Source organism: Balaenoptera acutorostrata, chromosome X (assembly GCF_949987535.1).
Source record: "Balaenoptera acutorostrata chromosome X, mBalAcu1.1, whole genome shotgun sequence".
Taxonomy (NCBI): Eukaryota; Metazoa; Chordata; class Mammalia; order Artiodactyla; family Balaenopteridae; genus Balaenoptera; species Balaenoptera acutorostrata.
The window spans coordinates 17,178,124-17,193,289 of record NC_080085.1 but is presented as its reverse complement, the minus strand read 5'-3'; the positions used below and the strand labels follow the sequence as shown (position 1 = coordinate 17,193,289).

Sequence of the window (15,166 nt, the reverse complement as noted above, 5' to 3'; positions counted from 1 at the left end):
ATAAGTATATAATTTATAAGTATATATATAATTTAGTAATACAAAAAGTATATATAAGCCAATAAGTATACAAATATTGGGTATATGCTATCTTTTTTTTTTTTTTTTAATGAGGATCTTGAATCAGATGCGTATGTTTGATTGATTGATTGATTGATTGATTTTGGCTGTGTTGGGTCTTCGTTTCTGTGCGAGGGCTTTCTCCAGTTGTGGCAAGCGGGGGCCACTCTTCATCGCGATGCGCGGGCCTCTCTCGTTGCGGAGCACAGGCTCCAGACGCGCAGGCTCAGCAGTTGTGGCTCACGGGCCCAGCCGCTCTGCGGCATGTGGGATCTTCCCAGGCCAGGGCTCGAACCCGTGTCCCCTGCATTAGCAGGCAGATTCTCAACCACTGCGCCACCAGGGAAGCCCTATCTTTTTTTAATTAATAATGGTGTACTACCAAAAGTTCAGAGACCACTAATCAGTTTAGCTAACTGACCTAAGAGATACAGACCAGTTACAAAGACCAGGGGAATAAGTCTGTATGTTCCTGTCATTGATCTTGGATGGGGAACCACCAAGAGCCTGTGACAGTCTCAATGTGGTGTAAAGCTAAGATCCTTGTTTTAGAAGTTGTTAGAAGTCAGAAAACCTGGAATTGGGCCCTAAATCTGCCAGCTACTAGCTTGTGATCTTTACTTGATCTCTTTAAACTTCAGACTGTAGAATATTCAGACTATTTTACCTTTAAAATTTCTAATGGTGAATGGGGGAGTCTGTAGAGAGTTCTGAAATGTTTTTGCTTGCTTTGGGGTATACTCTGTGTTATCATCAGCCCTCTCTAATACTGATATGTAGTCAAAAGATTTGCATGAAGCATTAATAGAAAAGGTGAAAAAACACCTAACCCGGGCTTGATACATGTTAGGTGTTTAATAAATATTTGCTGGATTTTAATCTAAATCTTTCTTAATCAATCCCACATATACATTGTTCTTTGAAAGTTTTTTATTTTATTTTTTTTAAAGAATTTGGTAATTTGCTTCCTTTCTTTCCTAATGCGCCTAGGAACAGCTATCACTCTCAAGCCCTTGTACACATTGGTCTCATTTGGAGAGAAGGGGTGCCCAGGAAGGAGTGAGCTAATGTTTGATTCTACCCTAATGCCTATTGCACAGGATCGTTGTGAGAATTAAATGAGATAATACATATGGAATTACAAAATAAAAGACTAAACCATATTAGGGGATTGTTTTATTATTGCTGCCAGAGTTCCAAGAAAGTCCAAAATGATTAAGCTGCCTTAGTAGTAGAACATTCTACCAACTACAGCTTCTGTCTTACAGAGTAAATTGGTGGGCCTGGATTTCTTTTTTGTCCTCTTATAGGAGCTTTTTTTCCTTTTACTACTCATTTTCAAAAGCTACCACATTAGGATATCCTTGGTATATCTTTTTGAGAAATCTTTGTAATTCCTTATATTGCCAGCCTTCTGTGAGTGTCTCAGAGAATGTTGAGTTCAGCATTTATATGGAATACAATGGTAATAAAAATAATGAATTATTTATGTTTGTATAACACATTTAGATTCTACTAATAGTACGTATGCACTAGAAAAAACATTATAGGCAAAAAAAAAGAGAAGATAGTCTTTGACAGGCTTATGTTTCTTGTTTTGTTGGGTTTTGTTTTATTGTTGTAGTTTTGGGCTGATAAAGTACATGTCTTGATTATTGAATAAATAAGGTGTACTTAATCTGCTGATCTCAGGGTAATTAAGTAATTGAAATTCTATGTATACTTACATGTATTTTCAACCTTTCTCTTCTGACACCTTCTCTCAGGTATAGTAAAGCATCCACCTTCTTTAAGTATCCTTCTCTTAACTCTAAGACCTTCTACTGTTCCATCATGCTGAACATTTTTTTTCTGTCTAATCCTCCATCCAAATGTTAAATCTTTTTTGATTTTGTGTTTTAGAGTTATTCCTTTCTCCCATCTCAGATCTCAGGTAGTCCTAGAAACAGAAAGTAACTTAGATATTTCAAACACAGTAAACTTCAGCAGGCTAATTGAAACGGCCTTGCTGAGGATAGAAATCTCCACGTTGACCCTGGAATATTTTTCAACCCCTCTCCCCAGTAATGAGGTTTTGTTGTGTATAGTGTTGGTTCTACCTAATACAATCACATATCAGAGCACACCAGATTACTCTGATCTGTTTTCAGACTTCTTTGCACCCTCTGCCCTCACCCCATGAAACTAATCATTCTGATTATCTCCAATAGGAAGAGTGAAAACTTGAAAATATTCAGAACTAATGTTATGTAGATGTTAAACTGGCCTATGTGGTTGGCTGGTATTATTCTTTCTCTGACATTTAACTTGAAAGTATATTTGCTTGGCATGTGTTCTCTTTTTACTTGGTGGGTCAGTAAAGGTGGTTTGTGTATGTTAATTTGAGGATTTCTAATATGATACAATAAATTTACATTGTTTGATTTATAGCCAGAGGAAGTAGCTCTAACTCTGTTTTATCCCCTTATATTTGCATCAACAGGAAGAAGGCAGTATCAAAGAAATTGCAATCACACATCATGTAAAGGAAGGACATGAAAAGGCAGATCCTTCCCAATTTGAACTTTTAAAAGTATTAGGGCAGGGATCATTTGGAAAGGTAAGTCATGAATATGTGCTTTTTAAAAAGTTGCTTTTTGGAATTCATGTATATTTCATACAAATGGGGAACAGAAATATTTTATGAAATACTACTGATGTTCCTACAATGCGGTATTTCCTGTGTTTTTACAATTCTCACTATCAATAAGTGTGACAAAGTGAATAAAGTCATTCAGAAGTACAATGGGAACTTTCATAACTTGGCAGTGTTCACTACATATTCATTTTATCTTCAAGACTATATGACCTCCCTAATTGCACTTCTTGAATGATTAAAAAATCACAAAATGTTCCCATGATACACTGGCCTCTTTTTGAGTCTTCATGTAGAATCGGAAGGTGATCTTACAGTACATTATAACAGTGCATCTCAATCTTTCCTCCAGAGTACCCCTAATACCAGCAGAAAGCGAATAGGTCCTCCCAAGGAAATAGGGTGGGGGGTTACCACTACACGTACGAAATTTGGGGGACTTATAGCTTGTCTTTAAAATGAACTCAAAGGCTGCATTCTGTTCAATGATATCTGTGTCTGTTTTTAATATCCAAAAATGTTTCTCAACTATTTCCCAAATCCACCAACTAAAATTGCAACATCTTTATCATTTTTCAAGTATTCCTTGTCCCCCTGCTGCATACCTCAGGAGCGCTTCCTGTACTCCATTTTGAGAAGTACAGCATTATAATCACTACTACTTGATCTATCTAGTCCATTTCTCAGCAAGAGGAACGTTCTGAGATTGCATTCAGCTTTCACAGTGCAGTGCTTCCTTGCCACCTCTCTGTGAGGAAGCATTTGAAGATATGCTTTGCAAGCTTCAAAACAACACCAGTTTTGCTCTCTTGTGTATTTTAATGGGACTATTTAGCAATTCTTGGCTAACATAGGTAATCTGTTACAGCTGTTAACCTCTTTCAAGCCCAAAGTGATATTTTTAATCCAGATATAGATTAAGTAGCCAAAAGAAGATAATGGTTGCAAGTTTGAGCTCTAGGTCAGCCAGAGGTGGATTCTAGTTTTGTTTTTTCTTCCTACTTAATTGCTATGAGCACTTGAGCAAGTTACTTAACCTCTTGGGGCCCCATTTTCCTCTTCTAGGCAGTCATTAGGTATTGAAGTTCTCAAGGTTCCATTCTAGGCTCCCTTCTCACTCTATACTCCCTACTAATTAATTTCTTTATGCCCACTATCTTAATAAAACCAACATACAGCTGATGTAACAGATTTATATCTCCAATCTAGATTGTGACTCTAAGCTCTGAACTGTATGTACAGCTACTTATTTTTTTCTCTTTGCATGCCCCAAAGTCAGTTTAAACTCAACGTATCTAAGACCAAACTCATGATTTTCCCCTAACCCCCAAACCTCTATTTCATTTTTCTCTATCACTATGAATGACTTCTGGTTAAGCAAGCCAGAAACTTGAGAGGCATTCTTGACATATATCCTTCTAGTCCCCGCCCTTTGCTCTCCCCCCACCCCCACCAATCTGATCCATTCACAAGTTCTCTTGATTTAGTGAAGATTTCTCAAATCATGCCTGTTCTCTCCTTCTCCCTGCCACTTCTCCAGTCTGTGCCACCACCATTTCTCCCTGGCCTATTGAAGGAGGCTCCTACCTTGGGCTTCCCAAATTTATTCTTGCCTCAAGCCATTATTTATCAATACATGACAGCCAACAAGAGCTAGTCTTATACTCCATCCGCTTAACCCTTCAGAGGCCTCCCTTTGCTTTTAGGAGAAAGACAAATCCTTAAGATGGCTGAGGAGCCCCTCAGTCTGCCCCCTAGCTACCTCATCAACATCACTTTATATACTTTTCACTGCCTGTGTTCTGGCCACATTGGCCTTCTTTTTTAATCCGTAAGCAAAAGCCTTTTGCACATGCTGTTCCCTCTGCCTGAAAAACACTGCCCCACCCCCATCCCTTCCTCCTCTGGTTGGCTCCTCTCAAGCTTAGGATCTCAAAGAAGTCTTCCCAGCCATCCTGACCTAGGTCATATTCGTCTATTTTTACCCTCTCAGAAATTACATACCTCATCTTCACAGCACTAACCACAATTGCAGTTTTTTGTTTGTGTAATTATTTGTTTATTGGCTATCTCCCCCACTAGACTGTATGTTCCATGAGTGTAGGGGCCATGTATGCCTTGAACCATGTCTCAGCATGGAACCAATAGCACGGTACCTAACATATAGTTCTGGAAAGAATTAATGAGTAAATAATAGTCCTGCCCTCATAGGGTAGTAGTAAGAATTAAATGATATAAGGCTAAGCACATAATATCTGCTATGAGATTGTATTATCATGCAATTTATTATAGATAAACCAAAATAGATGGATTTATTTCTACACATTATATTTTCAGGGAACATAATATTGAAGTTTCCAGGAGTTAGCATGCTTCTCCCTTTATTTCTTTAAAAGTAACTTAAATACCTTACTATAAATAGCAAACGTTAAAAATAGGGCGTCTCCTTTCTTACTCATCCTCAGAAGCCAGTCTCAGCCAAGGAAACAGGGATGACCTGTCACAGCCTAGAATAGCTTCATGGGGGATTCGAAAAGTCAGAAATGCTGGTGGGGGAAGATCTGATGGCATCTGGGACTGCTGCTGCTCCTGCTGCACATGACTGGTGACCAGCCAGAGGCAACAGATTGAGTGCCCTGAGCAGAAGCACAGAACTGGGTGGCTGGCCCGATTCTTATCCCAATACCTCCACTGTGACACTAAGTTAATTATTTAACATCTCAAAGCCCTAGCTATAAAATAGGCATTGCTTAGTAGGCCTGCCTCCCAAAATTATCATGATGATGCGTTACAAATGCTTGTGAAGGTCCTTTGCAAAAACTAAGATGTGCTGAAAAGTATCAAGAGGGTGCTTTCAAAGTAGGGTGAAGAAAGTTTGAACCCATGAGGAGAATTTTTCTTGTAGAATAGTACGAAGAAGCTTGATTAGGGAATCTTAAGAATGAATAATAAATATCAGATACATCCTAATTATCCCCACCTAGTTAGAATTTATTTCAGTTCAAAAATATTCATAATCTCTGATTGCCTTTAATTTTTAAACATCATTCCATCTTAGGAACAACCCTGATTGAGAATACACTTTTCGCTCCCTAGGTTGGCTCACTGCTAACTGGCTAAAAGGAAGTTTCACCGTGGGCCACGGTGAAGGGGGACAATGGGGGTGATTTAGGGAGAGAAACACACCCTGCATCAGGGTTTCTGTGCACATTGTGGCACTTTTCACTGGACTTGAGGTCATTGACCATTGTCTTTGGCACAATTTCTCGAAGTGAGGAACTCTGCCTTGCCCTAGAATCAGTTGAATGAATCATTTTTTTATTTTGTGCTAATAGCCTAGTGTGCTAGTGCAGGTAATAGAGAGCTGACCCTAGAGTTAATTCTTGATTGTAATAGAGTCTCTTCTTACCATCTGTGGCAGCTCAATAGCACTGCTAGGAAAGAATGGGTAGGACAAAAAAAGTTGAAATTCAGGTCCATTTAGCAAGTCTGTGTAAAGGTTTGCTGGAAAAGATCATGAAACGAATGGTCAAAATGAGTAGAGGGGATTTATTGATAGTTTTGTATTGTATTAGACAAGTTATAGCATGACCGTGAGTTATTTAGAGCAGACTTTATTCATTTTGCATAAATCCCACACTATATTTTGAAAAGAGACAAAAATATTTAGAAAATCAAGATACTCAGTAACATACCTGGGGATTGCTTGCTTTTTTTTTTTTTTTTTTTTTTTTTTTGCCACACCACACGGCCTGCGGGGTCTTAGTTCCCCAACCAGGGATCGAACCCACACCCCTCCTGCAGTGGAAGTGCAGCAGTGTCCTACCACTGGAACGCCAGGGAATTCCCCTGGGAATTGTATTCTTAATATTTAGGTATATGTGTATATTTGATTTTGGAAAGATGGGGAGGCAGGGTTCTGACTTAATTTACATTAAATAGTTGTGAGTAAACTTCTTCAGTATATGTGTTTTAAATTGTTTTGCCCAAATCAAAACTACAATGAGGTATCACCTCTCACCAGTCAGAATGGCCATCATTAAAAAGCCTACAAATAACAAATGCTGGAGAGGGTGTGGAGAAAAGGGAACCCTCCTGCACTATTAGTGGGAATGTAAATTGGTGTAGCCACTATGGAAAACAGTATGGAGGTTCCTTAAAAAACTAAAAATAGAGTTGCCATATGATCCAGCAATCTCACTCCTGGGCATATATCTGGAGAAAACTCTAATTCGAAAAGATGCATGCACCCCAGTGTTCATAGCACTATTTACAATAGCCAAGACATGGAAGCAACCTAAATGTCCATTAAGAGATGAATGGATAAAGAAGGTGTGGTGCATATATACAGTGGAATACTACTCAGCCATAAAAAAGAATAAAATAACGCCATTTGCAGCAACATGGATGGACCTAGAGACTGTCACACTGAGTGAAGTCAGAAAGACAAAGACAAATACCTTATGATATCACTTGTATGTGGAATCTAAAATATGACACAAATCAACATATCTACAAAACAAAAACAGACTCACAGATATAGAGAACAGACTTGTGGTTACGAAAGGGGAAAGAGGATGAAGGAGGGATAGATTAGGAGTTTGGGATTAGCAGATACAAACTGCTGTATATAAAATAGATAAACAACAAGGTCCTACTGTATAGGGAACTATATTCAAAATCCTGTAATAAACCATAATGAAAAAAGAATATATATATATTTATATATATAACTGAATCACTTTGCTGTACACCAGAAACTAACACAACATTGTAAATCATCTATACTTCAATTAAAAAATAAAAATAAATTGTTCTGCCCAGCAATGAGAAATTGTGGAGTTTTCATACATAGAAAAGACTATTCGTCAACAGAATTGAATCAACAGAAAATTGTGGTCAAGGGGAACTTCTGTATAACAATTTTTATGGAATCACAATTTTTGTTTTGTTAGAAGCAGAGCAATCACCACCTGTGTTATACTTTAAACATGTTAGACTTTTCTCTAATTGCTTCATGATTTAAAGATTTTTGTTTCTGTCTTACATGTTACATGGTCTTTGGGAATTGGCAAACAACAACAAAAAATGTATTCACTTATATTGACACCCAAAGTTATAACCAGTGTTTACAACTCACTGTATTTATAATTGGTAATATTTTAAGGAAAATAGTTAATGTATCAGAATCTTTCTAATAATAAGCTATATTACAGTAGGGGGTCTTATTTTAGCAATAGTTTAGTTTCTGATACTTTGTAAGACTTATTTTCTCTTATTTAAATACAGGTTTTCTTAGTCAAAAAAATCTCAGGCTCTGATGCTAGACAGCTTTACGCCATGAAAGTATTGAAGAAGGCCACATTGAAAGGTAAGTGCTACTGTTATTTGTAGTGTTCGCGTAGTATGAACAAACTGAAAAATCTGAATAGGTCTCATGTGACTCCTAGGCCAGTCACTTAAATTCAGAATCTGTTCCCGTTACTGTCTTTAAATTTAGACTTTCTTTTAGTGGATTTTTCCTACAAGGCTAGGAATCACATGACTAGTGAGAATGGGAGTTGCCGTGCCTTAAAAGAAGTATTATAAATTCTTCTTGGGCTTTAGGCAAGTAGAAGTTTAGAATTTTAAAACTAGGTTTGATGCATCTTCCAGTTCATATTATTATTTTAATATTTTGAAAACTTACTGATTTATGATGCAAAATAGCTTTTGTTCTAAGGACTTTATCATTTTGACTTCTGGTCTCCAAATAAGTTTTTATTCTAAGCCTCTGATTTTGAAAAATCTAATGTCAGATTTGGCTCTTATAGGTAAACAGTCACTTAGAAAAAATTGTACATAGATTTTTAAATACTTAGATCTTCCTTTTTTAAAGTAGTATCAGTTATTTTACCACATAACCTCTAATTATTTTGTGTGTTGATTCCTGACATCTCTTTTTTTCCTCTTCAACTTACCTGTATTTTCTAAAGGTTTTAAAATATTCTGGAAGGAATATCTGTGATGATCACTTATTATTTCTGATGTTATTTTTCCCAATTAGTAACTCGTACTGGATATTATCATCGTTTCAAGAAATTTCACCTCCCTCTATAAACACCATCCTTTGCTTCTGTTCTCTTGCTCCCTTCCTGAATGTATTTTCTTTCCTATCCAGTCTCCACCCCCTGGCATACTACTTACTTGATTCTTGCTAGGGCCAGGAAATTAAATTATATCCTCAGTGCCCTACTCTACATCACTACTTTTATAATTTTATACTCATGAATTCCATGTTATAAAGCTGCATAGATGGAACTTATTTAAGAGAGTTCATTTACAAAAGCAACAAAAGTAGTTTTTTTCATGTATATAACAGGATTTGTGTTGTGCATAGTATATGTAAAGGAAACTATGAACTCTGAGAAACCTAAAAGATATTGGGAAAGGAAATACATGCCCAGTTCCTTTTAGAGAAGGTTGTTAAGACTCTTAGTATTCCTCTAGTCATCCAGTTAGCTCCATATCCTCAAGATTCCTGTTGCATTTTCCTTGAAATATTGAAAATTTCACTTGAAAACATATGCCTCAAAGAGTATTCTAAAAAAGAAGAATGAGAAAGGAACAAGTTTTATCAGGTTTAAGGCTTATTAAAAGCAGTAATAATTCATTGTGTTTTGGGGGAAAATAATACAGGCATATAAACCAGTGGAACAAAACAGTACAAAAGTATTATATATTAAAGTTTCATGTATTTGTTACAAAAATATTAAGTACTGTGCTGTATGACAAAGCAGGTGTCTAGAACAATGGGAAATTAAATACTGATTTTATAAATTTTGTTTGAAATACTCATGAACAACCTGCAAAAAAACTAGAGTCTTCTCTTAAACCATATACCATAATAAACAATCTAACTGAATTTTACAACTTAACACATCCTAGGAAACTTGTGAAGAGATATTGAGCAAAGCACAAATTACAAACAAATTGACAGTACAAAAAATTTTGGCCTTTTATACAATGAAACATAGTATAAATAGGAAATCAGGAAATTATTTGCCTCAAATATTACAAAATATTAATATATAAGGAATTTATTAAAAGGCTCCTACTGGCCAAATCTAGGACAGTTTAAACATTGCAATAAATAATGACAGTGATCGATTACAACCCACTGAATAAAGAATCCATGAGTTAATCCATAAATTAATGGAGAACAAGGGAAAGCTCTTCCTTACAATGGAATTCCAACTAATAAATGTAAAAGGAATGATTGAGTTAGGAGTTCCTAAGAAATAACTTTACAACCTCCACCTAAAGGGTTTTAGAATACATTTTATGCAAGGGGATAAAATAAATAACATTTGGGAAAATGTTCCAGTTTTCTGATAAATGCATATAAAATAATGAGTTATTTCATATAATGGCAACATAAGTTAGAAAGCGGTTTTGCAATAAGTACAATGAGCCATTATTGCTGCTAAAGTAACCTAAGGAAATAATCTCGAAGAAGGATTTTGTGCACTTGAAAATTTTCATTGCAACATTATTTACAATATCGAGAATTTAGAAATCTTATAAATATTGAATGTTTAGAAAAGTATGGTATACCACTTAATAGAGTATTATTTAAATGAAATATTTCAAATATAATCACAAAAATGAATGTAATAAAAATTTGTAAGTGAACATTTTAACGAATTTGGCTACCACAAGTATGTAAAATTATATAGATGTTAGCGATATAAGAGACCATAGAAAAGTGAAGCTACTTGACATATTGGAATTATAGACTGCTGGTGTGTTCTTAAATTTTATTTTTATTTTTATCAAAGTAATATGTGTATAGAGTCTTATAAAATAGCAGTGCTTTTCCTACCCTTCTCCCTATCCCAGTTCTTGACCCCCAGAGACAGTGACTTCCATCTCTTTAGCTGCTGCTTCTGCCTTTTACCTCCACATTCAGTATTTTTATATTGTAATTCTTTGTTTGTTTTCATTTGGAGACATAATCTTTTGACTTCCTACCATGGAAGATTAGGATTTAGTTCTCTCACACACAGTTTCCCTTTTCATGTCCTCCTAGTAATGTTTTCATAATGCTTTATACAGATTGTTCCTGTACTGAAGTCACATATCCTTCACATCTTTGCTGTATTAGATCTCCTTTCCTAAATTCTGTACCTACCTTTTTCTCAGTTTACTTTCTAGTTTTGGTGAAACACATCTTCTAGTAGCTACTTTAGAAAGGCTGGATGGATGGTAAATTTTTTGTAACTTTACATGTCTGAAAATGCCTTTATTCTGCCCCTCACTTAATTTATAATTTGACTGGATGTAAAATTCTAGATCAGAAATAATTTTCCCTCAGATATTTGAAGGCATTGTTTCCATTGTCTTCCAGTTTCCTGTGTTGCAGTTATGAAATTTATTACTGTTATGGTTCCCAGTCCTTTGTGTATAAGCTGCTTTTCCTCCTTAGAAGTCTTTAGAATCAAGCTACTCTTTATCCCTGTTGTTCCGAAATTTGTATAATGGTATTTCTTTAGTGTGGATTTTTAAAATTCATCATACCAGATATGGGGTGGTCTCTTTCAATCTAGAAACTCATTTCTTCAGTTCTGGGGAAGTATTTTGTCATTTCTTCTCCATTTTATAACTGCTACTCTTTGGATATTTTGAACCTCCTGGGTCGTTGCTTAATTTTAATTTTTTTTCCATCCTATTTTCCATTTTTGTCTTTTTTTCCTGTTTCCTAGGAAATTTTATCATCTATCTTCCAACCCTTCTATTAACTTCTTGTTTCTACCATTATTTTTAATTTCCTAGATTTTCCTTGTTCTCTAATTATTCCATTTTTTAAAACTTTTTATTATGGAAAGTGTCAAACATCTACAGAAAGAAACAGAAAATATAGAGAAGCCCCGTATACCCTTCTTTTTCCTTCAACATTTATCAACTCATAATCAATCTTTTTTTATCTGTGTTCTCTCCCTTCCCCTCTTTTGATATTTTGAAGCAAATCCCAGATATTGTATAATTTCTTCCATAAATATTTTAGTATGTATCTCTAAAAGATAGACTCTTAAAAGAAATAATACAATTCTATGATTATACCTGAAAAATTAATATACAGATATCTGATCAGTGCTCAAGTTTCCAGTTGTCCCTATTGTTATAAGTCATTTTTCTTTTTGCAATTTGTTTGAATCAGGATCTACATAAGGTCTATATTTTTCTATTTATTTTGATAGCTATTTTTCATGTTTAGAGTCTTTCCTTAAATTCCTAGGAATTCTTTGCTATCTTTTCCTCATTTAAGAGTGAGGTACCTATATTCATATATATATATATATATATATATATATATATGTGTGTGTGTGTGTGTGTGTGTGTGTATATATATGTAAGTGAATCACTTTGCTGTACAGCAGAAATTAACACAACATTGTAAATCAACTATACTTCAATAAAATAAAATTTTTTTTAAAGAAAAAAAAAAGTGTGGTACCAAAAAGCTGATTAGAATGGGTTCTATGGCAAGAATTTGCTTATTTCTCATTGGCCTCCTTTCTTTAAGCTTAGATTTTAGCTTTCTCTGATCTGCTGTGTGAGTTACCACTTAGTCACCTTCTGCTACTGCTTCTCTTTTTTGTCCTTGTGAGTTTATGCATAATTTTTCCATTATTGTAATTTCAATAGGGTTTTAGAAGAAAGTAGAAAGTAAAACATCCATGTTTAACCAGAAGTCTCTTTCCAGTTTAAAGTTTCTATTAATATAATAAATGGGGTCAAAAAGAAGTCAAAAGTGTTAAGTTGAGTTTATGGGGACTTTTGTCCTAATAAAGTAGTCTGTGGGCCTAAAAGGTTTTGTAAACTATTGCTTAAAGCATTTTCTTAATACATAATTCTAGAAACATAAACAGCATTTCTTCTTATTCACTCTCATGTTCAAGTCAAGTAGAATTTAAAATGTAATAACTAGTATGTAATAAAAATTATTTCAGCGGAATGTAGTTGCTTTGCCAACATGAGTCAGTGTTAACAAATTCTATTTCAGGGGTTTAGAGTTTAACCAATGTAAAACATGCCTTCTTCTGAACCACTAATATCCTAATCAAAATTCCTGATTGTAGGATGATTTATATTTGTCACTAGGTCTTTATATACATAAAAGAAACCAGATTAGAACTATTACACAGTCCTATCTCAGACAGAAGGAAGGAATTCTTTAGTGAGTGAATCTTACTGTTCGTTTTGAACTAAACAAGGTCTCATCAGTGTTGCATGTAAGGAAACTATCTCACAAGATAATCATAATAGAAAGAAAAGCATCTGGTTCTAGCCTCTCATTTTATAGAGAAGGAAGCAGGAAGCCCCTGAGCAATGAAAGGATTTGACCAAGGTAACTCATCTAGTTATTAGCATGGCCACTAAACTATAGCTCTTGACTCCCAAGTAATTGTTCTTTTCATAGTGGTACAATAATAGAAGAGGGATATACAGTAAATATACTGATGGATATTTTTGCTGCTTATTAAATAAGCTTTGTATAATTATTGAAAGAGGTAGAAATTTGGAATCTAGCTTTAAGGTAATGGGAACATAATCCAAGATTATATGGGTAGCGATGGAAAAAAGGGCAGTTTTGGGCTAGACTAGACTAGAATTGTCAGCAGGCCTGACAATTGTGTGATGAACCTCATTCACACAAATAATAGAAAGGGCCTGTTGGACATAAGGCACCAGAGTGGTAGTGATAGGACAAGATAACGAAATCAGAGATTGATCCTGAATTTGATACATCCACAAAACAAGTCAATAAAAAGACAGAGCTGTGTTGATATCAAGAGCAATTGATTCCTTTTCCTGTTTTGCCTATTTTCAGTCACTGGCACCAAAATCTCCCAGTTGGAGTGGAAAACTGGTAGAATGGGAAACGTAGGATTTTTTTAAGTTTATTTGTTTATTTTTCCCAGAGGGCTTAGTTCTGAGTTTTAGGTATCAGTGGTCACCTTAAATTGACAAGAAGACTCATCATTCTGTCCCCGCCCCCACTGCCAAAAAAGACTCTCTTTCCATTCTTTCTGTTTAATCTGTGGCAGAACCATTCAGTCTCTCTGGCCTGAAAAATAGAAGTTCTGTGTGATTTATCCTTATTATGCAACAGAAAAAAAAAGTTTAATGAATGATCATTTTCACCTCTTAAATCCATTGAGCTACCAAGAGAGTACTTATCAGATGATTAATCATCAGTTTACTTGTCTGTCATTCCCACCAGATTATTAGCTTCTTGAAGATTATTTTATTTGTATCTCACAGTGCCTGGCATGTAGAGTTTGCTCAGGAAATATTTGGTTGGTAAAAGAGATCTTTGCCTACTGGGTCAAATGTAAATTCATCCTGGCATTCCAAATTGTCAGGAATCTGGATCCTCCCTACTTCACCACCCCTCCCAGCCCCACTCCCATCCTCACCCCACCCCCACCCCCCCAGTTTCCACACTGATTAGGTTCCTTCTTGCTCATCATGCATGCCTCCATGTCCTTGCTTGCACTGGTACTCGATACCTGGACTTTTCTTCTCTCGGTCCAGTCCTTCTTGCCCATATAAATTCCACTCTAAAAGTCCCTAACCCCACCTCTTTGCTCTAGCCTTCCTATACAAGTAAAACTGATCTTTCCCTTTTCTGAATTCTTGTACTACTTATTGGTGGCAATACATCATTTTATCCCTTTATCATATTCATGGTGCTATAACTACTATTTAATTGAATATCTCTTATATACCAGGCTCTCGATGTACAAACCTTATCTCAAATGGTCACATAGCCCCCAAAGATACAGTGGTGTTATCCCCATTTCATAGATGAGAGGTGTAATAGAGGCACAGAGAGTTTAAATAAGTAACTTGCTCAAGATGACACAGATCCAAATCCAGATGTTTCTAACTCCAAAAAGCCTTTGCTCTTTCACCTGCACCACAGTACTTCCTCTCAGTATCTCTCCTCTCCTGCCTCCCTCAAAATACACCTTTTGGGGTATATCTATCCTTCGCCATGTCTGCCCCATATTTTAGATGCTTAATGAATGTTTGTTGAATTGAGTTGATAAGGTTGGTAGGGAGGAGTGTTAAAACCTATTTCATTTTTTGTGTGTGTTTTACCATTTCATTGGAATGCCTTGTTTTTAAAAAGTTGCTCCTTTTTTGGCTATTTTTCATAACTTTGACCAAAATACTTGGAAATCTGATGTTAAAGCCAACATCTGATATGTTCCCTGTATTTTTTTAATGTAAAGCACAGATTTTATAAATATATACAATTTCTTCTGGTAACATAATTTAGTAAAAAATAGTTATTAATTTTGAAAATTCAAGAGTAATGAATAGTTTTATTTATACATATAAATAATTTTATTTATATGTGAATTCACACTTTTATACATATAAGCAAAATTTTATTTAAAATAGTCACCAAAGAGATTT

General features: G+C 35.3%; 1 protein-coding gene across 5 annotated transcripts in view; it reads left to right on the top strand.

The window, feature by feature from the left end:
* The window catches only part of RPS6KA3 (ribosomal protein S6 kinase A3), a 110,301-nt gene that overhangs the window by 53,810 nt on the left and 41,325 nt on the right, over positions 1–15,166 (top strand). For all 5 annotated transcript variants that reach the window (XM_057537881.1, XM_057537882.1, XM_057537883.1 and 2 more), the window contains 2 exons: positions 2,543–2,659; positions 7,985–8,066. In XM_057537881.1, coding sequence (XP_057393864.1) covers positions 2,543–2,659; positions 7,985–8,066 — 199 coding nt within the window. The remainder of the gene's footprint in view (positions 1–2,542; positions 2,660–7,984; positions 8,067–15,166) is intronic.